General features: G+C 44.1%; 2 protein-coding genes and 1 long non-coding RNA gene across 9 annotated transcripts in view; 2 read left to right on the top strand and 1 right to left on the bottom strand.

Annotated features, from left to right (window-relative positions):
- The first annotated feature begins 100 nt into the window (after positions 1 to 100).
- Positions 101 to 20,946, top strand: LOC143489475 (limbin-like). 6 transcript variants are annotated; one of them, XM_076988555.1, is made up of 23 exons: positions 103 to 749; positions 922 to 958; positions 1,127 to 1,302; positions 1,621 to 1,665; positions 2,446 to 2,626; positions 3,368 to 3,468; positions 4,955 to 5,020; positions 7,238 to 7,372; positions 11,312 to 11,454; positions 11,642 to 11,942; positions 13,000 to 13,239; positions 13,432 to 13,607; positions 14,851 to 15,010; positions 15,099 to 15,260; positions 15,405 to 15,676; positions 15,759 to 15,993; positions 16,181 to 16,321; positions 17,276 to 17,485; positions 18,111 to 18,307; positions 18,419 to 18,506; positions 19,363 to 19,502; positions 19,644 to 19,748; positions 20,223 to 20,946. In XM_076988555.1, the coding sequence occupies exons 1-23, from the start codon at positions 441 to 443 to the stop codon at positions 20,635 to 20,637; spliced, it is 4,035 nt and encodes a 1,344-aa protein (XP_076844670.1). In that variant the 5' UTR covers positions 103 to 440; the 3' UTR covers positions 20,638 to 20,946. The 6 variants fall into 6 exon arrangements, with proteins under 6 accessions (XP_076844693.1, XP_076844685.1, XP_076844670.1 ...); XM_076988549.1 differs by having other exon boundaries at positions 919 to 958; XM_076988578.1 differs by lacking the exons at positions 18,419 to 18,506; positions 19,363 to 19,502; positions 19,644 to 19,748; positions 20,223 to 20,946 and adding an exon at positions 17,957 to 18,032 and having other exon boundaries at positions 101 to 749; positions 919 to 958; positions 18,111 to 18,249.
- LOC143489583 (uncharacterized) lies at positions 14,217 to 22,373 on the bottom strand. Of its 2 annotated transcripts, none has more exons than XR_013124715.1 (3): positions 22,187 to 22,373; positions 21,170 to 21,821; positions 14,217 to 15,972 (listed from the first exon to the last, which is right to left on the bottom strand). It is a non-coding gene; the product is annotated as an uncharacterized LOC143489583 (long non-coding RNA). The 2 variants fall into 2 exon arrangements; XR_013124718.1 differs by lacking the exon at positions 14,217 to 15,972 and adding an exon at positions 20,818 to 20,864.
- A 50-nt stretch (positions 22,374 to 22,423) lies between these two features.
- Positions 22,424 to 24,776, top strand: part of srp72 (signal recognition particle 72) — an 11,449-nt gene continuing 9,096 nt past the window's right edge. The window contains exons 1-7 of the mRNA XM_076988634.1: positions 22,424 to 22,581; positions 22,933 to 23,053; positions 23,204 to 23,327; positions 23,686 to 23,829; positions 23,952 to 24,063; positions 24,204 to 24,235; positions 24,548 to 24,672. Coding sequence (XP_076844749.1) covers positions 22,482 to 22,581; positions 22,933 to 23,053; positions 23,204 to 23,327; positions 23,686 to 23,829; positions 23,952 to 24,063; positions 24,204 to 24,235; positions 24,548 to 24,672 — 758 coding nt within the window. The 5' untranslated portion in view covers positions 22,424 to 22,481. The remainder of the gene's footprint in view (positions 22,582 to 22,932; positions 23,054 to 23,203; positions 23,328 to 23,685; positions 23,830 to 23,951; positions 24,064 to 24,203; positions 24,236 to 24,547; positions 24,673 to 24,776) is intronic.

Genomic DNA, 24,776 nt, shown 5'->3' with positions numbered 1-24,776 from the left:
TGACAGATATGGCCTTTGACCAATAAGAATCGCACCACGCGTGACGCGCTGAAAGAGTGGCCAATAGTAGTGGTTCAGAGGCGGGTTCTCCTAAAGTGTCCCTAAAGTTGAAATATTTGGAAAACTTTGGAGCAAAGCTCCACCCCGTTTGTTTTGCGATCTAAACATGTTTTCAGTGGAAGTAACGCGCTAAACGATGAAGTAGATTCTGATTACATTTACGAAAATCCTCGTGCTCCCACTTTAGGAAACATTTTGGGCAAATTTGGAGATTTGTTTCTTTCAGATCGCGATGAAGTGAGAGAACTGAGGTTAAATGCATCATTGTCCAGGCCTACAGTTCACGTCTCCTCACTATTAGACACCAGGACGAGCGAATATTTTGAAACGTGGTCTAGTCCAACTTTGTATGGTTTTTTTATTGCAATTTTGTTTTGCAAATGTTAACTTGTTTCTCTCGCGCGGTATTGGTCATTTTCAGCGCGTGTGTCCTGTTTCTCGCCGGAGTTGTGCTCTGGTCGACGGGCAGCTGTCGTGGATCCGCTGCTGACCGCCGTGATGCAAACGCACACGCACATTTGGTGGAAACACCAAACGCACACGCACATTTGGTGGAAACGCGTACCCGCCGGCACACGCACGAACTAACGCTGCACGTGCGCTACAGGACAGAGAGCAACGCCACATCAAACGTGGCCCGTCTGCTCCCTACCTGCACATGTGGACATCACGGAGACCAGTGCGCACTGGTAACGTAGAACGCACTTTGAATAGCAAATCATAATATATATCATGTTTTAATATATGTCATGTTATAAATGTCATGTTATAATATGTCATGTTTTGCGGATATCAGTTCTTAAAATGTAAATTTATTTTTTGTTCATCCTGTTTGTAACTACACCCTTTACCTCTAAGAAGACGCGTGAGGATTCGGGAAAACTGCGCATTAATGCAGGTTTTGTCACGTTTTAACTGCGTATTTAAAAAGACACTTCTGAAGCGTGTGTATATAATATATGTGTATATATATATGTGTGTGTGTGTGTGTGTGTGTGTGTGTGTGTGTGTGTGTGTGTGTGTGTGTGTTAACACATAACCCACATGTTATGTCTGTCTGAAACAGGAGGTTTTGAGAGCAGGTCACGGGTTGTTGAGTGGAGTGGGGACGAAGCTCCTTCATCTGCTGCCGCTGCCCCATGGGGTCATGCTTTCATTGGTCGTCTGACCGAAGCAGCACTTGGGTGGGGCCATCAAGCACTTGACCCCAGACTGAGAGACCCACAACACCCCTTTGCTCAGGTGAGACCGGCTGTTCCTTTACATGTCTGACACAGATCACTGACTTGTGTTAGCAGTGTGTTTGAGTGCTATTAGCCAGCATTTGGGGGGTTTGTGTCCTGTAGTACACTTATACTGGACGTTTTCCAGAATACAAACAGATGAAATCTTGATTTCAAACCAAATTAATTTGGAATCCATGTATCACTGAACATCTGAAAAATATTGAATCCAAGCCTCCGACCTGCTCTACAATACTGGGTCCAGTTCATTGTCCTTAGTACTTTCTCTGCTGTATTCCAATATGCCTCACTGACTCGTGTTCTGATTCTGCTACAGATCCGGCCCTCAGCGGTTGGCTTGATATTCCAGAAATGTGCTCAGGTACTTACATTCTGGCAACTTTCATATCCACATATCAATTTACTGAGTGAGTGAGGGAGGGACGTAAACTGGTCTGTTCAACATACCAACATGTTCTGTGTTGTAATGTTACAGTTATTACTACCGTTTGTGCCTTTTTCATTCCTCAAGGTGGAATCCAACCTAACAATTTAAATGTTAACTTGAGCTTGAACTGTCTCAGACACTCTGTTGGTCTCTGATGTGCTCTCTCTGTATCGTTGTTTGCATTGTTCATACACCTTTACAAAGTGGAATTCAAGCACTTGTACGTCACTTTAAAGGTCCATTTCAATATTTCCCAGCACGTTAAACTTAATTAAGTTAAATATTTATACATATACTCGAAATAATTCGCTTTTTATCACATTTAATGGTGGTGTATTTTCAAAACGCCCAATCTTAACGTCTTCACGTTCTCTCATGTTTCGTCCTGGAATTACAAGAGGCTCGTATTTGTTAACGTAATACAAGAGAACTGTTCTCTTGTATGCTCTCCGTGTACTGCACTAATTTCCTAACCAGTAGGTGTCGCTCTCTGATCACAGATTTGTCTTCCCTTAAGGATGCGAGAGAGCAGCACTGCGTGCCTTTCTGAAATCTAACGTAGTTGCGGTTTATTCTCATGTAAACAAATTTGCGCAGAAACCCAATGGCCAATTATCGACATCAGCAAAAATGATCGCAGTTAAAAAAAATTATCGTACGATAAGTTGATAATGTAATTATCACGACAGGCCTTGTTGTATGTTACTTCTGTAGATTGAAACAGGAAGTGAGCTTCTGCGGGTGCGTTTCTACTTGGTGATTAAGAGCCCTCCAGAAGGAGATGACCTATTGCAGCTTCGCATCCGAGACACTGTCGCTAACACCACATTACTGCAGACTGGTGGCGTGGTGCAAGAGAGAGGATACCAGACATTTACCACAGACTCACTACCTGGTAAACAGAGCCACACACATACACACACCCCAAACATTTACCACAGACTCACTACCTGGTAAGCACAGCCACATACACACACCCCAAACATTTACCACAGACTCACTACCTGGTAAACAGCCACACACACACACACACCCCAGACATTTACCACAGACTCACTACCTGGTAAACACAGCCACACACACCCCAGACATTTACCACAGACTCACTACCTGGTAAATACAGCGCCACACACACACACACCCCAGACATTTACCACAGACGAATAGTGCCAGTAAACACACAAACATATATCCTATACATATACTCAAGATTTGCTGGCTGTTAAACAAACATGGAAGCACAGCCACAAATGTAAACCAGCCAGACTACTGCTATACACACTAGCAGTGTGTCTTGAAAGCGTATTGCGACTTTATTTGGTTATTCCTATGCATATTAAACTTCAAAATAGAGAAGAAGATAACTAAGTTATTACAGCGACAGTACAACTGGGCACTATCTCATTAGCAAAGTGATATAGCAGTAATAACTGAGGTACAACAAAGCAGGGGGCTAACTCACTAGAGACCATCCACTTGTATCTTTAAACAAGCTGATCAATACGTGCACTAAAGAACACAATGAATGAAGAAAGGTTGTCCTAAAACATTTTCTTTAAATGTTGGATATTCTATGTTATAATTATACCAAGTATTTTTATAACTTTGTACTAATTTTGTGTGTGTGTTTATGTAGCTGGATCCAGTTATGTAGAAACATACACAGCGAGTATGAAAGTTAGCAGAAATGAGGTCCTGTCTCTACCAGCTTTCCTTAGTTTCTCCAAAAACTCTGAGGTAATGACCACACAGATATGCTGATGTCACACAGACATACCCCACACACAGTCATGCTGTCCACACACACAGACATGCTGACCACACACAGTCATGCTGACCACACACACATACACACATATGATGACAACACACAGAAATGCTGTCCACTCACATTCTCACCACATAGACAAGCTGACCACACACACATGCTGACCACTAGGGGTGTCACGATTTAGAAATTTAATCGAAATCGATCGAAATTATGTCATGATCTCGAGCCTCAAAGTCAAAAAGAGGATCGACGATCCCTCCCTCTAACCTACGCAAGCACCCACACTACGCAAAATAAAGCCTGGAGGCTCGTATTTGTTAATGTAATACAAGATAACTGTTCAGTCAGACAGCTATTTGTTGTGTAACCAAGTAGTTACAATTTCAAGCATTTTCAAGTACTTTAGCCTAAATTCCAGCACTTTTCAAACCTGGAACACAATGCAACATTAAAATTTGTCAGGTAAATGTTCCTTCCCCTGTTTTTGAGGGGTGTTTCTTTATACTACCACATATCGTTTCGGAGACCATCGCAAAGAATGTGACGCAGCAAGTATAAATGCCTCTGCCGTTCGCGCAGGTTCACTCGAGGTGTGCGGAGTCGCACGCTACAGTCACTCGCGAAAGTATAAGGTTGCATCTTACAACTAAAGTGTTGCCCTCCATGTATGAAGACACTAAAGAAATAGTTTTTTAAGAAATTTTGTAGGATAGAGTTTAGTTTGTTAAGACTCTATTTGTTCTATTATTTTGTATATGACATTGCTCATTGCTGTTTTAATAGTGCACATTGCTGCTACCAAAAACAGCCACTAGATAGCAGGTACCCTCTGTGACCTCTCGTTTTTGTTATTATTATTTGTTTGTTTTTGTTGTTTTTGTTTTCCACTGAGAAAAAGATTGTTACATTTATCTTAATTAAATTATTTAAATTTGACCATTATTGCCTAATGTGGTGTATTACAGATCACTTGTATCACTTTGCATCACTTATATCAAACCCACCTTTTGAAATAATATATTGTAAATTTGATTATTCAAATCAATGACTGACCATAGACTAATCTAAAACTGGCATAGGCCTCTGCTGTAAATCGAGAATCGAATCAAATCGCGACCCTAAAATCAGAAATACAATCGAATCGAGGATTTAGAGAATCGTGACACCCCTACTGACCACACACATGCAAGATGACCACACACAAATGCTATCTACATAAAGAAAAAACACATACTGACCACTCACAGTCTAACAGACTAATCACACACACACACACACACACACACACACACACACACACACTGACCATGCATGCCGAACTGAAGTTTGTGCTGAAGTAACAAAAGAGTTCATGTTAGTCCATTATTTTGTTTGGATGTGGCAAGCTGAATGATGTTTCCAACAGTTTTTAATATTGGATGATGTAACTGGATTATTGTTTTATTTCTCTAGAATGACATTAGTTTGTTTGACCCTGTAGTGGCAAACTTCACTCTGAGACTGAACGCTACGGAAAAGGTGCAGACACCTACACCCAACACCCAACAATACACAGAAAAACATTTTCCTTTTGCTGCAGTTATTGATCTTAACAGCAGGGGGCAAGAGCCAGGGGACAGTTCTAGGTCTGACCAGGAGGGGGCAGTGTGAAATGAAATTAAATGTGCCAAATTTGTCAATTGTGATTTTAACCTCAATCGAAATTTGTCCTCCGCATAGAGCTGGGCGATATGGGAAAAAATCTTATCACAATAACTTTTTTCATATCAGTCGATATTGATATATATCACAATATAAGTAAAATCACTATTTCCTTTATACTTTAAGTGAGAAATGAACAACACAACTATAACACAACTCTTGTTTCTGGCTACAACCTACAGATTGTTATTTACAATAGTTGTTATACAGTGTAAAGGTTTTGATATCATCTTCAGACATAGATCATAGCCACCAGGGTTCCTAATCAGCATTATAAATTTGTTCAGTCCGCAGTGTGTTAACAAATTCACAAAACATGGATGTCAGGAAAGAGTTCCAAAGTTTAATACGAGTTGTAAATGAAGAAGAAAAGTTGTAACTGAGGGGCAGAAACACAGATAAGGGAACAAACAAAATTTCAGAGTCTGATTGAGCATCACAGACAGTGAGTCATAAATCCCCTTACATACAGTCTCTCATTACGTTGAATGCCTCTGTTCCGAATCCTTGGCAGAATCCAACTCCCCTTGTTTGCACACATATAAAAACGCTGCAGATGATATTCGCTATTTCCGTTGTTTGTATGCATAAATAAGGCGTAATCTTTCATTGTTCATCAGAGCAAAACAAGAGTGCTCAATGAACTATATTATAATCACTGTAACTCACAGGACTGAAATGTCTGGTTAACGTCTTTTTTAATTTTGGTGACTTATCTGGGCGTGTAGACTATTCCACATGTCTCTACGTCTTAAGTGTCTAATAATATAACCCTTTTTATATTAACCTTTTTAATGGAGGGTTTAATTTATATCCAAATATCATCTGTAGCGTCTTTATGTGCGCGCAAATGAGGGGAGTCTGATTCAGTGGAGTCAGAATTCAGCACAACTGGACTGAATTTCTAAAGCTCTTTAAATGTAGCTAGATAGATAACTAGCTCTTTAGACGAAAACTAAGGGTAAAGGTATTTAAATGTAGCTAGCTGTGTATTTAGACGAAAACTAAGGCATGCACTTTGTCAGGCTTAATTACCCAGCAATCTACATTTAAAGACCTTTACTAATTCAGACCCGTTCTACGTAATGAGATCCTGTATGATACAACTCTTGTTTCTAGTTAAAAACCTACAATGTTATTCCTTTCGTCTTACCAGGTTATGTTTGGGCTATTTTGTGGAATCGTTTGAGACATTGCATAATTTTTCTTACCTGTGATAAAATCACTTATCACTTTATTTCATGTGTAAGCTAAATGCTCTTTAAATGTAGCAAACTAGCTAGATATTTAGACAGAAACTAAGGCTTAAAATCCCATTTTATACAACATAGTTTCTATCTAAATAGCTAGTTAGTTTAATTAATGAGAAACTGTATAACACAATAGTTATTTATGGGTAAAAACCTACAGAGTGCCTGCGTAAAAGCAGTCGTCCAGAAAAACTTCTGTTGTGTTGTGGCTGGATTTGCAGCATTTGTTGGGCTGTTCATGTTGTCTGTCAAAACATGGCCGGAATAAAATTTTATCGATTTCTATCGAATGCATCTTATTTCTATCGAGCCTTATATTTCTATCAAGACAACGTTATTGTGTTATCGCCCAGCTCTACCTCTGCATTTACCTAGTGATTACTAGGGGGCTGTGGTGCACACATGCCCAGAGCGGTGGGTAGCCCTAGCTTGGCACCCGGGGAGCAGTTGGGGTTAGGTGCCTTGCTCAAGGGTATCTCAGTCATGGCCTCAGGCCTGGGAATAGATCCCACCCAAATCAAATTCAGTACTTACAAACATTTTCAGATGTTGTACTATTTTGATGGTGAAAGTAGGATCTCTTATCTTATGTTAAACATTTTAATGTGTTGGTCAAATATTACTTTAAGGCAGGGGTGTCCAAAGTGCAGTTCAAATTTTCACTGGTTAAAATTTTCACAACAATTTTTTTTAATGTTATAGCACCCCTGCTATAAGATATCAGCATGTTCCTGTGAGCCTATGTGAAGGTGAATGTGTTCCTGATGTGTTTCTCTCCCTCCAGGTCTATGCGCACCACGGGCTCCACTTCGCCGGATTCTCTGGAGGGTTTCTGGCTTCCACAGTGCTGCTGTCTTTCATGCTGCTGAGTGCCAGCTGTCTCTACAACACATGGCACAAGCACTCATCTCATCACAGGGTCTGTCTCTCTCCATACTCTAAAACCTAACTCTAAATCCAAACCCTAAACCCTAACCCTAACCTGCCCCTCTCTCAGCCCTAACCCTAACTCCCAACCCCAACTCTAATAATCTACAACCCCTAACCCTAACTTAACCCACCCCTTCTTCAGTCCTAACCCTAACCCAAATCTCTAACCCTAACCTCCAACCCCTAACCCTATCCCCCAACTCTAACATAATCCATCCCGTCCTCAGCCCAAAACTCAACCCAACACCCAAACCTCTCCCCAGCCCCGAACCTAACCCACCCCCTCCTAATCCCAACATTAATTTCCCCTCCCCAGCCCTAAACCTACCCTATACCCCTCCCAACACTAAACTTAAAAAAACCATCCCCCACCCTCTCCCTTCCTCTCACCCACTAGAACCATTAGATTAGAGTGATCTGTTGTAAATTCGTTTACATCCACCTGGAGTTTTACAGTGTGCAGGTGCACCTAAAGGTTTTTTTAATCACAAAAAATAAATGATTTGAGTTGAACATCTAGAATTTCTATGCATTTAGGGATTTTCAATTCTATCTGAAAAATTCTGCCTTAATTCTAACATACATAATTCTAAATATGGTTTTGCTGCCATTTGCTTCTCAAATTTTGTTCACAATTGGGTCTGTGTTAGTGAGTGTTTCTCCTTTGGTGTTTTCAACCTACAGTTACAGTAGTCTAATCTGGAGCTAAGAAAGGCATGTGCTAATTTTTCTTTATCATGCTTGGATAATGCATTTCTTAGCTTGGCACTGTTACAGAGATGTAGAAAATCTATCCCAGTAGTACTATCTATGTATTTACCAAATGTAGTTCAGAGTCTAATATAACACTAAGATTTTTGGCTACTGAGCCAGGTGTAATGGGGTAGTCCCAGAAGGACAACCTCTGTTGTGTCACCATTAAGGTGGAGGAAGTTTAGTGACATCCAACATTTAACATCTTACGCAAGCCTCAATTATTCCTAATCTGGATTTGTCATCAGATTTGGCTGATATGTAAAGTTGAGTGTCATCTGCATAATGAAAGTTGACACCATGTTTGTTTATAGTTATGCCCAATGGTAGCATGTATAATGTAAATAATAGCGGTCCTATAATGGAGCCTTGCGGGACTCCATGTTTCACTAGTGTGTATTTGGAGGGAATATTATTGAGCTCTATAAACTGATAACGATTGATTAAGTAAAAATTAGACCATGAAAGGGCTGTAGCTGAGATTCCAACCCAGGTTTCTAACCTTTTTAGCAGGTGATCTATTGTGTCGAAAGCTGCACTAAGATAGCCTTGATCTGAGGCAGGTTGCTGGTTGGAGATAAAGTTAGAGAAGCGAGATTGAGATGGTTTGGACATGTACAGAGGAAGGAGGAGAGGTATATTGGTAGGAGGGTCTTGAGGATGGAACTTCCAGGCAAGAGGAGGAGAGGTAGACCTAAGAGGAGGTTTATGGATGCAGTGGTGGAGGATATGAGAGTGGCTTTGTGTCAGTGGAAGACACTCAGGACAGGGCCAGATGGAAGAGTGTGATCCGCTGTGACGATCCCTAAACGAGAATGGCCAAAAGAAGAAGAAGAAGAAGCCTTGGTCTGAGACAAGAAGGAGATCATTAGTTACTTAAACTAGGGTTGTTTCAGTAATGTGGTGGGGCCTAAATCCAGATTGGATCTTTTCAAATATGTGATTCCTATGCAGATATAAGCATATTTGTTGGGCCACACCTTTTTCTATGATCTTGGACCAAACATGTTGAGTTTATATTTTTGTTCAGTGTATCAAGCTGTTGTTTGTGCTGCTCCAGATAATTACCTTTGGCCTGCTGCGTTGCCTTGCCCCTTTTGTATTTTGCTCATATGACATCTGGCTTTTTGGACTCCGGCCTGTCAGGTTTCTGATTTACTTATCCAGTCCTGTAATTCAGTGGGTGATTTTAACATTCATGTTAACTCATGTAACTTTGGGCGTTACTCAACATATAAACTTTCCCACTCATACACGTTCACTTCTGTAGGTCTGTTGGAGACCAGATACAAGTACAGAGGGTGTTTACAATCCAAAAGGCAGATTTGGCCTTGGATTGTAGGAAATGATGTAGAAGCAGTATGAGGAAGTAGTTAGACACCAGAGTAATAGAGTATAGAGCAGGTGGTCAGAGAACAGACAGAGATGAGTAGAATCGATGGAAGATGAGCAGTAAGAAGTATTCAGACTCTAGCATGTCCTCCTAACAGCTATTTCTCTATTTCCTCCACAATAGATTAAATTATCTAGGAAAAAAGTGAGGAAATGTCCTCGGGCCATTAAGTCTACAGGCACTAGGACCCTGAGCATGACGCTGCATGACACGGAATCCCTGAGCCTCATCAGTTGAGCCCAGAGACCATATATATAAGTGGACTGGACTCCACGAGTGAAAAGTGAAGCCTCCATGAGTCGGCTGCCCTCTAGTGGCTGGCTGCAGTACAACTTTTAACCCCGCCCATTCCCATGTAATGTGCCATATTTTTGTCAATTGTGATTTTTACACCCCAATCGAAATTTGTCCTCCGCTTTTAACCCATCTGTGCAGTCAGAACACACACACACACACTAGTGGTTACTAGGGGGCTGTGGATCACACGTGCCCAGAGCGGTGGGCAGCCCTAGCCCTGGCGCCCGGGGAGCAGTTGGGGTTAGGTGCCTTGCTCAAGGGCACCTCAGTCATGGCCTGTCTGGGAATCGAACCCACGACCCTCCGGTCACAAGACCAGTTCCCTAACCGCCAGGCCATGACTGCCCCATGTAAGTGAACGGGCCGGACGAGAAACTTTGAATTTTTATTACACGTAAAATACGTTTTTTGAGCAATTATATTTTGTCAATTCTATAACACCCCATTGCGTTAGTATCTCTTCCAGTGTTTTTCTCTATGATAAACAGATTTTATAGAAGTTATTAAGTGTTATTTAAAGGGGTGTGGCGATAAGGTGATTGACAGTTAATAGCTGCGTTGGTTGACATCTAATACCAGACGCTCAAATGTGAACGCGCTCAACATCAAAGCTCTCGACAGCAAAACTCTCGACAGCAGTATTAAAACCTTTTACGTTTGTTTATTTTGTAAAACGTCAAAAGTGACTATACTGGTGGGCGTATCCTAACGAATGTTGGGGATATGCGGTCTCTGGCGGAGATACTGTCCTGCCTACCGGTTCTAATGCGCATGCTCCAATTTTCATCTACTGCGCAAGTGCATCCAAGATGGCGGTGTCCGTCCGGCCATCTTGGTGGCTTCAAAAGTTCACAATGGGAGTCAAGGGCGACGTACCGTCCATTATATATACAGTCACTGGTTGAGCCTCATCGTACTCAACTGGCGGATCCGGGAGAGATGGGAGAATTAATTTTAAAGCGGAGTGTTACGTTCGCCTTCCGGCCGCTCTCACAGTCTCTGTGCAGTGTGCGGAGTCGAGCGCTACGGTCACACGCGAAAGTAACTGAGTCTTTAGTCACCGGGTGGGCCATACGTGTGTTTGAATGTGTATTAACAAATGATGCAGCCTTTGTCACTCCAGTGGCACTATTTTGTCAGTTTGGGATGTTTATTACAAAGTGGGCTTGCAGGGGGTCCCAGACATCACATCTCACTGTTGAGACTTTTGGAGGTGTCACAGGTTTAATTCAGGAAAAACACCAGAGATTGCTGCCTGTATGACAACACCAGTGACAAGCCAGTGATGTGATGCCCTCCAAGATGGTTTATCTATAATAACATAACATCAAGTACAGTTAAGGGAAGGGGAGGGTTAGCTAGGCCTTTGTCTATAATGTCTTGGGATGTAATGAACATTTTAACATGTTTATAATTGTATTGAATTGCAGTTAGTTCTACAAGCACAGGTTTGATTATGACTCCATTCATATTTCTGTCTTTCAGAGGAGGCGGGATCTTGGTGGAGGGGTGGAACTAGTAGAGGGTGTCTCCATCGAATCTTCAAACGAAGAAGCTGCATTTGAGAATAAAATAATCAGCATAATGGCACTGGAGGACCCACAAAATGTGTTTCAAGCACTAGACAAGTGATTATCCAACTCTCATGACCTCAACAATTAGCCCCTCACCTCTGATTCAATTATTCCTTTAGCACAGGCCACAGTTCTTTTACGTCTAGCATGCAGATTTTTTTAAAACATAAATGCAGTTTGTCATACAGTGTGTTAACTTGATTTTCATTTTCTCTTTTGTTTCCTTGTTTCTTGGTCCCAGTTTGGAAATGTCCACGCTGTTGCGAGAGGCTTTAGCAGTGGAGGACACTCGGGTGCAGCTGGTGAAGGGTGTGTTTGGAGCGTTGCTGGGTGGAGTGGGTGTGGCGGGGCAGCGTTTGGTCCCAGTGCTGCTGGGGCAGGTGTTGGGCATGGAGGGTAGACTGCAGGAGGAGCAGGTGGTGCAGATGGCTACACTGGCTGCTCAGTGCAGCATGGAAACCCAGCGGGAGATGGAGGCCTTGCATCACAAACACACCACAGAAAAAACACATGCAGAGAGACTACAGCATGCAGAGCAAAAGGTAACACATACACTCAAGAAATCCTCTTTATAAGCAGGAAAAGATACAGATGTGCTGTTTACGTCAGCTGACACAACAGAATTGCAGCATGTGATGTCACAGGCATGATTCAATCTCCAGTGACATGTAAACCAGCAACATGTAGAATAATAAACTGTTCTGTCAGCTATGAGCTGGGTAGGTGCGAAATGGCCTGGAGGAGCAGAACTTAACTTAAAAGGGAAAACCTTGACCAAACAATATTGGTAAGGATTGGAGACGATGCAGCCAAGTCCTCCAGGACCCCACCCGCTCCTAACAGGACCCCACCCGCTCCTAACAGGACTCCACCCGCTCCTAACAGGACCCCACCCGCTCCTAACAGGACCCCACCCGCTCCTAACAGGACTCCACCTGCTCCTAACAGGACTCCACCTGCTCCTAACAGGACCCCACCCCCTCCTTACAGGACTCCACCCCCTCCTAACAGGACTCCACCCCCTCCTAACAGGACTCCACCCCCTCCTAACAGGACCTCACCCCCTCCTAACAGGACCCCACCCGCTCCTAACAGGACCCCACCCGCTCCTAACAGGACCCCACCCGCTCCTAACAGGACTCCACCCCCTCCTAACAGGACTCCACCCCCTCCTAACAGGACCCCACCCCCTCCTAACAGGATCTCACCCCCTCCTAACAGGATCTCACCCGCTCCTACCAGGACCCCACCCTCTCCTACCAGGACCCCACCCGCTCCTAACAGGACCCCACCCCCTCCTTACAGGACCCCACCCGCTCCTTACAGGACCCCACCCCCTCCTTACAGGACCCCACCCCCTCCTAACAGGACCCCGCCCCCTCCTAACAGGACCCCACCCGCTCCTAACAGGACCCCAAAGCTGAACAAAGCTGAGGTTTGGATAGTGTGACAGCGATGGATCTGACCCTTAGAAATATCCATGCAGTGTGTGTGTGTATATACCCTCATGCTTTTACACACAGGAGGTGCTGGAGTACAGTGTGTGTGTGTGTGTGTGTGTGTGTGTGTGTGTGTGTGTGTGTGTGTGTGTGTGTACAGGCGGTGTTGGAGTACACTGTGCTGTTGGAGCGTCTGCAGAAGATGGAGCAGCGTTGTCTGCAGCAGGGCCGGCTGGCGAGGCAGGAAGAGGCACGCGCACAGGCGCAGAGACACATCGCCCTCCGCAGGAGAGCTGAGCTGCATGCCATCTTCACCGAGGAGCTGCAGGAGGCTGCTAGCGTGGGCGAGCTAGAGGAGGACATGGCCAACCAGCTGCTGCATGGCTACTACACCTGCCAGGTAACCATCAGAACTACTCCAGGTTCTCCAGGTTACCCCCCCCCCAAGTAAAGCAGGAACTGCATTTGACCTAATGAACAGCATTAAAACATATGACAGTAATATTAATGTAATTTAAGATGGAAAAGACTACATGCAATAAAGCCCAACACCCATGGGGTGAAACACCCCAATGCTTTGTGTTGCCTGTAGGACCAGCTGGAGGAGGTGCTTGATTTGTTTGTGGCCAATCAGAGGGCAGTGTTGAGTGAGCGTCATGCGCGTCGGGACTTCCTGCTGCAGGGCGTATGTGGGCTGCAGGAACTGCTGTGGGACGTATTCACTATTTCCTCCCAGCACATTGACTGCTGGTTCACTGAGATCCACAGGTACACAATCTCTCCTCCCCTTTCATTCGTTGGCCTCTGTTTTCTTTCTTTCTGTGAACATTTAAATGTCCCTAAAACTCTATTATCCTGCTACCCTCATGCCCCACCCCATTCTACAGTACTATAAAGATAAATGTATGATTACAGATGTAATCAGACCGGATTTTACTCTCACTGGCGAAAACAACAAAAACTGGAATGGATTATCTAAATGGGCGCGCTGGAAAGTCCGGATCGGACTTAAAAAAAAAAAAACTCGATCGGGAGTCTGGATCGGCATTTTCTCGTGCCTGCCGATCCGATACCGATCCAATCCAAATATTGTGTGCCAGTGTGTATTTTACTTAAAATAATTAACACCCTTGAGCCAGTGTGTCTATGGACATGGATAATGCCGTGCCATTTGCTGTGATGGATAATTAAAGTCTAGCTCTTATTTATGCATAGAAACATAAATCGACAATATCATCTGTATCGTCTTTATGCGGATAAATGAGGGGAGTCGGAATTCGGCACAGCACCGGATGAAAGCCAAATCTGACGCCCGCTACAGGCACCTTTCAGAAACTGATCAGTTCAGTTATGTTCAGTTAAATGTATTCAGTTCAGTAGATATATGCGGCTTTTAGTCTGGTGCGGCTTATACATTTTCCTTTTTTTTTTTTACTTTGTGGGTGCGGCTTATATTGAGGTGCGCTGTATAGTCGAGAAAATACGGTACTTCCTGACAACAGACACGACTCATTTCTTTGGCAAAAGTTTCTTTGGGACATCATCTTCTACTTCAAGGTTTGGAGAATTTGTGGTTCAGAACGTCTGTTTTCAGCAAGCTAGATTTGCGCTCTGTTGTATGTGTGCTTAGCGGCGCTGCAATAAAAAGCGTCCCTTGAGAAACAATTAACCACCGTGCTGCGTTCCGGACACATGAAGGTTATTTAAACCGGTGTGGCCAGTATATGAAAAATTCTTATGATAACAAAAATAAACACCGGTTTTCGGTGCAAACCGGTATACCACCCAGCACTAGTACTGACTGATGTGAATTTACATTCATAATTGTGGGATTTAGCAGAAACTTTTATCCAGAGTGACTTACAAAAGTTCTTTGTCAATTTCTCAAAGATCCTACCCATAATTGTGTGTGTGTGTGCGTGTGTGTATGTGTGCATGTGTGTGTATATATGTACGTGTGTATGTGTATATATATATGTGTGTGTGTGTGTGTGTGTGTGTGTGTGTGTAGGGAGGGTGGTCTCTCTGATGATCAGTGTTCACAGCAGTTGGAGCACGCTCAGTTGGAGCTGCGGCGGGTAAAACAGTCTTCAGAAGACACAATAAACAGGGAACGCAGCACCATGCATGGTGACATCATCAAAACAAGACAGGCATCCATATCGGAGATGGTGAGTGGTTTTCATGGTAAGAGGTGTGGCTGTACTCATTCTGGTGTCTCCTGTTTTCATTTTGGGTTCTCTGCCCGTGTGTGTGTAGCTGTGTGAGCAGAAGCGTGAGCTGCAGGACCGGTCCAGTGTGTGTGTGGGACAGGTGGACCAGTATCTGCTGCAGCGCCAGACGGTCCTGTTGGCCCACAGCATGCAGCTCTCTGAACTCATCACACACCTGGACCAACAGGCAGCAACGGAAATTCGAAAGGTAAACACACACGTTATCTGTTACATTATCTTTCGGTCTTTAGGCCGTTTGGTTTCCTTCCTCACGTGCTCCCCCACATCTGCAGCGAGAGAGAGACATGGTGCTCCAGCATTAAACTGTCCCATTTCCACACATGCCCTGTAGATGCTGCTGCGTGTCCTGCAGGGGGCAGTAGTGGAGCTGAAGGCAGTGGTAGCTGCTGTGTCCCGGGCGCTGCGAGAACTTGGCGTGCCGCGGTGGCTCCTCCACAGGGAGGTGGGGGCTGAAGCTCTGGCAGAAGCCCAGGAGAGGCTGCGCGTGCGGAGGAAGACCTCGACCGACGACCTGCGAGCCTCCCGCTGCTTCATCCAGCAGCGCAGACGGCAGGAGATACATCAGCAGAAAGTCCTGAGGGAGAGACTAAGGCAGTTCTGCAGGTCAGACGCTGACACTTCTCTTCCTGTGTGTGTGAGAGAAACAGCCACACGTGTTGTGCTTGATCGGCCTTCTCTCACACAGGAGTGTGTGTGCATCACAAACAGCCATGTCGGAGAAGGACCTCCTGCGTGTGAGACTGGAGAGTGTGAAACGCACGTGTGGTCTGGATCGCTGTCTTGTGCTGCCACGTGCTCGCTGGCAGGCTGGACTGTTCGCCTCACTCACCATCACACAGTGCAGCCAGCGCGGCTCGGACCCTGACGCCAGTGAAGATGCAGATTCTGGAAACACTTCCCTGAGACTTAAAGGATCAAAGGTGACAGTTATTTTACTGTTACCATGTCGCTTTTAGATATTCAACTAAGGTAAAAAAGGAACAAACATGAAAACACACTAGACTGAGAGCTTAAGTCTTCACAAACATGAAAACACACTAGACAGAGAGCTTAAGTCTTCACAAACACGTCCCTTGCTCTTCTCCCTGTGTGACTGTGTCTCTGCAGACCGTGCTGAGCTCTGGAGAGTGCAGCACAGAAGCAAGTGTGCCTGCCAAAGATCTAGACCTGCACAGTCTCATCAGAAGTGTGGAGGAGAGAATTTACTTCCATCAGCAGGAGAGACGTAGGAACACATGTGTGGAGGAGGTGAAGACAAGGGAGAAGGAAAAATGGTAGAGGGGGAAATATTCTCTCTCAGAGTGGAGTGTAACATGAGTAGATGAAAGATCACTGGATGAGGAGATGGAGATGTATGGAGTTGATGAGGTACAGGTGATTGATATATAGAGTGATGGTAAACACCATGATTGTGTGTGTGTGGTGGACGACTGTCTAACCAGTGTGATGAACTCAAACTCCTGCTATACCTACTACACTAGTCACGAAACACTTTGCTGTTACAAAGCAGCTTTACACATGTCTGAGTCCAAGCTTGCAGTGAGCAAACCATAAAGGTGACGGTGGCAAGGAAAATGTCCCATGAGGAAGAAACCTTGAGAGCAACCAAGACTCCAAGAATTTAGACACCACAATAACAATGTAAACATTAAACAGCAAAACATAAGCAGAAAACAGAAGGTATGAAGGACTCTGTGGACATCGGCACGCCACTTCTCTCAGTAAACACACTTGAGTGACAAGAGGTGAAGTGACAGTATCATAATGTCCTAGTTCACCATCAGTCTCAATGTCCATAAACCCCCAGATCAACACTTAATAAAATGCCAAACTATGCAAATGGATTTTCAGTCTATCCTTAAATATTGATACTGTCTGATTCTCAAACATGCTCTGTTTTCCTTATTTGAGCTACTAATTAAGAGCCTGCACCTTTTGATCTAAGCAGACATGGTGGGTCATACTGCAGCCATGTCATTACTACAGTGTCACTACCATGTCACAGTCACTCCACTATCACACCTATGGGTTAGTGTTAGTGTTAGGATTAGCCTAACACTAGCCTTGGTAGGTTTTATTGAGGGGTCCCTCTAGTTATTACTAAATTTTTATTATTGTTATTTTCATTACATTATTATATTATTATTATTCCTCTATTATTTAAAAAAATAAGTAAAAGCGAATTCTCATGTTCTCTGCCAGGTGTATGAGGACTGGGACCAGAAGGCGCGTGAGTGTGAGCAGGGTGTAGCGCAGGTGGTGGTGGCTGTGCAGTGGGAGAGGAGGGAGAGGAGACTCAGAGTCCTGGAGACTCACTCAGCACTGCTGGAGCTTCTGACCATGCTGCTACCGCACGTCCCACACACACCTGCAGACCAGGAGCTCACAAACACTGTACAAGCACAGAGCCTGGTGAGTACACCCAAACATGGTGAGGTAATGTACATCCAACCACACACACACACACACACACACATATATATATATATATGTATATATATATACACACACTCCAACAGCACAGCTATCACTGTCCTGTAGACAGGACAATATACACAATTAACCAACTGTAGGCAGGACAATATACACAATTAACCAACTGTAGACAGGATAGAAATGAGGGGCTGGACAGAGGTGGAAAAAAGGTAAACAGACTGACACATGACAAAGGAAAACACATAAGAGAGGGAGAAAAGAGTATGTGATTGACAGGGGGCGGGGCAGTATGTTACATATACACAATCAACCAAGTGTAGACACTTTGAGTGCTCATGTACCACGGGCTGCATTTGCACTGACAAACGTGTCAGTTTCAGAGAGCCTACATCCAGTTGCCAGGAATGACCAACTTCCCCTCTAACTGCTCGACTTCCTCACTCCTACACTACTGCATCACCTCCACAACAGTCTAGGGACGTTCTACCACCAAACATGAACACAAATCCTCATGCATTATAAGGTCTGTAGAGATTAATATGAGTAAGTCTGCCCATCATCATAATCTGTATTCCAGCATCTGTTTTCTTTCTCTCTGTAGGCTTTGGAGGAGCTGGAGTTTCAGCTACAGAAAGAGGAAGCAGAATTAGTGTATGATTGTAGTTCTGATGAAGTCTGGGCTGCTGCTGACCGGATGGATGTAGAGCTGTTTGGGGTGGATGAAGACTGCAGGATGGCCACGAGCCTGCAGGAGGCGCTATGCAAGAGGCAACAGCTCACACACACTCTCACTGAAAGGTGACAAAAAGATCAGTTCCTTGGCTGTGAGATAGTTCAAATGTGATCATTTGAGTTCTGTTGCAAATCTCAGTGAAGTGTGTGTGTATGTGTGTGTGCGCGTGTGTGTAGGCTAATGGAGGAGATCAGGAGGCAGCAGGTGATGGAGGATGTGAGGGAAAAGCTGGAGCTGAAGCCACTTTATGCGCATTGTGAGCAGGTGATGCCTCTACCTCACCCTAACACACCCCTACATGTCCTCTACCTCACCCTAACCCGTGTACACACCCCCTACATGTCCTCTACCTCACCCTTACACACCCCTACATGTCCTCTACCTCACCCTAACACACCCCTACATGTCCTCTACCTCACCCTAACCCGTGTACACACACCCTACATGTCCTCTACCTCACCCTTACACACCCCTACATGTCCTCTACCTCACCCTAACACTCCCCTACATGTCCTCTACCTCACCCTAACCCTTGTACACACCCCCTACATGTCCTCTACCTCACCCTTACACACCCCTACATGTCCTCTACCTCACCCTAACCTGTGTACACACCCCTACATGTCCTCTACCTCACCCTAACCTGTGTACACACCCCTACATGTCCTCTACCTCACCCCAACCTGTGTACGCACCCCCTACATGTCTTCTACCTCACCCTAACCTGTGTACACACCCCTACATGTCCTCTACCTCACCCTAACCTGTGTACACACCCCTACATGTCCTCTACCTCACCCTAACCCATGTACACACCCCCTACATGTCCTCTACCTCACCCTAACCTGTGTACACACCCCCACATGTCCTCTACCTCACCCCAACCTGTGCACGCACCCCCTACATGTCTTCTACCTCACCCCAACCTGTGTACACACCCCTACATGTCCTCTACCTCACCCTAACCCATGTACACACCCCCTACATGTCCTCTACCTCACCCTAACCTGTGTACACACCCCCACATGTCCTCTACCTCACCCCAACCTGTGTACAGACTCCGTATTTGTCCACCCCAACAGTGTCTATGTATGTATGTGCTGTGTTGGTGTGGGTGCAGGATCTGGCTCTGGCTGCTGTGTTAGTGAAGCTCAGTGGAGTGACACTTGACGTTCTCCAGGAGCTCCTGCACCTCCTGCTACCTACACTACCTGAAGGAGAACTACAGTCACTTCTAGATGCACTCAGTCCTAAAGCGGCGTAAATCACACACTCTCATTCACAAGACGTCTTAGTTTAAGATGTTTTACTATAAGCCTAGAAAACATTTCTGTTTTGTGCAGTATATGGTGGATGTGTGTTTTCTATAGAAATGTGGAATAATTTAGTCATGAATTACAGGCAAGAACTGGAACCCTGCAGAGACCTGGTGGACAGACTGAGGAAAGACATCGTGAAGAGAAACCTGTCGTCTTGCTACCAGCACACAGACAGACAGACAGGCCGGTCAGTTCACAGTTGGAAATCTCAGTCTAACAAAACTCGTGTGTGTGTGTGTGTGTGTGTGTGTGTGTGTGTGCGTGTGCTATCTTCAAGCGTAGACTGAAAACCCACCTGTTTGTTGTGTTCTTACCAGAACACTAACTCAGCTGATACCACTTGCCGTTGTTATTTGTGCTTCTTGGCAAACGCCTAACTTGCAAAACACTAGGTAATGACATAGTTTAGTAGTAGTCTGACTCAATGGTATCTTGAATTCTGGCCTATCTATACTATTAACTAGGATGAATTCTGTGATCAGATGCAAAGCACTTTGTAAGTCGCTCTGGATAAGAGCGTCTGCTAAATGCCATAAATGTAAATGTGTGTGTGTGTGTGAGAGAGAGAGAGAGTGAGAGAGAGAGAGATACTCAAACTGGTTATTACATAAAAACAAAATTAGCAATATTTAATGTCTGATGATGTATTATGGTCCTGCAGAATCCTGAAGAAGAAACAGACCCTTCTGGCCAAGTTGTTCTCCAGTTCTGCAGAAGGTTCTAAAGGGATTCCAAAGGTTCAGTTCTGTTGCAAATCTCAGGTTCAAGAGCAAACAAGCAAAGAGGAGCCAGTTCCTGTCTCTGATGCAGCAAAGGAGGACGCTACCACTGACCCAGTGTGTGTGACGGGCGGGGCTACAGGAGAGAGAAGGCATAAAGAGTCCATTCCATCTGAACACATGGGTATCGCCGTTGAAAGTCCAGTGTCTGGAGAGAGACTGTTTATTTTTCAGTGCCATCAACCAGGAAAGCAGGAAGACGTACACTCCTCCCCTCTGCCGAGCTTAGACTACATTCGCAAGAAAAAAAGAAGCTTCCTCAAGTTTAAAAAGGGCAGTGTGGCTCCACAGGAGTAAACACCAGAGAAGGATGAGAAAGGAGGAGAGAGAGTGAGAGAGAGAGAGAGAGAGAGAGAGAGAGAGAGAGAGAGAGACTTTTAAATTAGTAAGGAATCTGGAATCTGGAATATAAAGACAAGACGGTGAAAATAAAAGCAACCAGCTGCCAAATATTTCTGACAGGATACATACCAGAAGCAAGAAGACAAGACAGCATTAAGCCTTGGAATACAGTTCTTCATAACCTTTAGAATAATATTTGTATTGTATATTTGTTATATCCAGGAGTCTGATGACAATGTTTCATAGATAAACGTCTTGAAAATACTTCTGTGTGATCATATTTAATAGTCATACCTTTGATGTAAACATTTTAAATGATGGAGGGTCCTTAAAAACAAAATTTTGCTGCTAGTGCAGAGGATGTGTCTCAGCCAGGCTAGGGTTTTTCTACATGTTCTACTCAGTAGCTTTGAGAAGGGCTATAGCTCCCTCTGGTGGTACATGCAACCAGGGAAACTTTATTATCTTCAAAAGTGGTGTAGCATACCTCTTCATCTACAGGAACTCAATCCTTGTCTTTAACACTGCAATGGGCCCTTGATCAACCCTTTCTTCAATTTGTATGGCAGAACATCTGACTTCCAGAGCTGCTGTATGTTCTTCTGTAGAGACTCAGCAAAAGGGGAGAATGAAGTATTTAGATCACAAATCTCACTCTCAACTGAAATTCCACACTTCTACACACGTCAAAAGGCTCAGTGACAATCCTTGTAATATTGTACAGGGATAATCAGTTAAGGACTGTCAGAGCTGATAAGGACCTCTGGTTGTACTTGCCTGAAACCTTCAAAGGGAACACATCTAAGATTATTATATTTCTCTTTCAATAGCTTTGATAGATGTCTTTACTGTTCATAATCAAAGATTATACAGCAACAGTTGCACACTGAAATAAAAGTCTCTTAACCGTGCAAATGAATCGAAAGCATAACAGTAACAGTATTCCAGGGCCATGGAGATACAGTCATAGCAGGGGAGAATTCGGGGTGGTGAGAGGGGCCAGGGTAGTGGGTTGATCCTTCATCATAGCTGGTTAGTCAGGGCAGTGGGTTGATCCTCCATCATAGCTGGTTAGGCAGGAGGTGGCTGGCCCAGTGTGGATAGCAGGAAAGGCTCATCTCTCCTTGTCTCAGTATTTCCTGGGTAGGAGGGCAGCCATTTGGAAAAAGAGAAGATGGAAAATTAATTCTGTATGGGATTATATGTGGGACAGAGAAAATGTAAATATTTTTGTGTGTGAGAGAGTGTGGCAGCAACTGTTAATGATTGCTGTTAATCATTAACAGCAACTGTTTTCACATATCTCATGTATTTTCATATATGTCCCTACAAGTGTGTGTGTGTTGTGGCATTATTCATCTTGTATAGATACCTTTACGAATGCCCATGATAATGTAACATTTGCAGATAATACCATTTTGTTGTGTTGATCAACATCACTGTACATTCTTAAAATAGGCACACACATCAATGGAAGTACTGCAGACAGAGTAGAAACACTTACATTGCATTTTTAGTTTTGTGATATCAAAGGTTTAATTCCTGTCATCTAGTATGATTAAAAGCTAAAGCAGGTTCCATAAACTCCTTAGTTTCCACATGCAATAACTGAATATTTGATAAAGACATCCATTTTTTAATACCAAAAATTTAATTTGCTCTTGACGTCCGAAGTCATACTCAAACCTATAACCTAGTCAAAATGACCTTTACTATGGAAATAGTATTGTTCCCGGAAGAGAATAGTCTCGATATTACTTCCTGGGTCATCTCGTTCGCAGGCCTTTTACCTCGTAGCGATGGCGAGCGGCGCAGGGTCCTTAGCGTCGCTGTGGACCGAAGTGAACCGCTGTGGCCAGAATGGCGACTTCACAAGAGCCATCAAAGCTGTCAATAAAAGTAACTATTCCAATCATATTGTCCCGCAAGATATCGTGACATCTTAGCGAAGTGCAGTCGCAGATCTGTGTGTTGGGGCCGTGCTAAGCTAACGTTATCTGAGGGATTTAAACTGAATTAACAGTTACGTTGGTGCTTCATGGGCCAAATGTGTTATTTACTACAGCTTGAAATGGATAACCAAGCAGACATTTGTTTTTACGGACGCTGTATGACTAGATATGTGTGTGTGTGTGTGTGTGTGTGGGGAGTGATTACGTGTCCATCGGGGTTTAAACGCCCCAGAGTTGCTGCTCTTCTAGTAATGAAGTTCGTCCACTCTTAAAATAAGTGTATGGTCTTTTCTTTCAGTTCTTCATGAGAATAAGGACGACGTGACCGCGCTGCGGTGTAAAATAGTGTGTCTTATTCAGAACGGAGGGTTCAAAGAAGCACTGAATGTGATGAACACACACACCAGGTCCCTCACCAGGTAAAAGCATCGGCCTTGTTCACTTTAGAAAAAGACTAAAGACAGCAAAGACGACGAATACTCACTTCATCCAGCACAGTGGACCATCTCACAAAACAAGACATGAACACACAAACCGATCTGTTGATGAAATGTCTTGTTTGTCCATAGTGATATGATTGGGTTTGAGAAGGCATACTGTGAATATCGGCTGAACAGAGTGGACAGTGCACTGAAGACCATTGAAGGAATCGCTGAACAGACAGATAAACTCAAAGAACTCTATGGCCAAGTGGTAAGAATGTTAGCCTTGACTTAAAACTGGAGCCAAAGTGTATATGGAGACTGTGTGTGCCCCCTCCCCAAGAATAAAGCTGATTAATGTGTAATTACAGAGGCACTTAACATTAGTCATATCCAACCCATACTGAAAACTGTGATCTTGAATAATTATCAGACTTATTTGGGAGTGGAGAGTTATGCCCATGTGTTGAAGCTGAAGTATTCTTTGCACTACAAAACCATTCGTTGCTTATGCAGGTGCACCTTGTGTGTGCTTTAGTGCTTCAAATGCTTAAGGCTGTTTGGGTTCAATAAGTGGTCATTACCAAATCTGTCTTTTCGTTCCTGATTGTGTCTGTTTGTGTTTATAGCTATATAGGCTGGAGCGGTACAGTGAGTGTGAAACTGTGTATAAAGACCTGATCAGGAATTCCCAGGATGAGTATGAGGAGGAAAGGAAGACTAACATGGCTGCCGTGCTGGCTGCACAAAGCATGTGGGAGAACTCGACACCCGTGAGTCAAAACACAAATGCCCACAGAGCATAAGAAATTCTCCTCTGCTGAACTGGCATCTTGCAGGTTGAGCTTTCACAAGGGTGTTACTGAACTTGCTCCTCCCCTCACCTTGTGTGCAGGAGGATCTTGGTCTCGCCGATGTCTCGTACGAACTGTGCTACAATGCTGCCTGCGCTCTGATTGGCAGAGGCTTGCTCACTGAGGCCATGAAGAAACTTCAGCAAGCTGAAGGTCAGAGGTCATGTTGTTCTATTAGAGGAATGTGGCCCATCTGCCTTAATAACAGTCGCGTTCATCAAATTCGTTAGGAAATGTGAGTCTGGAATCTGCTGTTTTCTCTAATGCGGTTCTGATTTTCCTGGTTCTGTTAGAGCTCTGCAGGAGGTCTCTGTCTGAGGACACGGTGAGTTCCCAAACTGCCCATGACTCTTGTTTGTCTTGAGAAGTATTGCTATAACCTGCTTTTACTATTATGTTATTCACATGCAGCCGACACATGTGCCTAATAGCATTACAGTGAAAGGAAGCATAAATGATACGGTGCCTGAGACGCACTGTAAAAAGTGCATAAAAGTGAAGTCTATTAAAAACAATATGATTTCTGTGTATATGCGCATGTCTGCTTTGTTTGACCTGGTTGTAAAAGGCTCTTCCTGTGTGTGTGTGTGTGTGTGTGTGTGTGTGTGTGTGTGTGTGTGTGTGTGTGTGTGTGTAGGATGTGACGGAGGAGGATATAGACGCTGAGCTGGCTGTAATCCATTCTCAGATGGCTTATGTCATGCAGCTTCAGGGCAGTACAGAGGACGCACTGGCCCTCTATAACCAAGTGGTCAAACTTAAGTATGGACACACATGCACTCCTACACAACTGAATAGGGACCTTCTTTTAAATGCTGATATTTAACATAGTCTGCCTTAGTTTTTTTCTATATTGGTCTTAATAA

This window comes from Brachyhypopomus gauderio, chromosome 2, assembly GCF_052324685.1.
Source record: "Brachyhypopomus gauderio isolate BG-103 chromosome 2, BGAUD_0.2, whole genome shotgun sequence".
NCBI lineage: Eukaryota > Metazoa > Chordata > Actinopteri > Gymnotiformes > Hypopomidae > Brachyhypopomus > Brachyhypopomus gauderio.
This window is presented reverse-complemented; position numbering and strand designations above follow the sequence as displayed.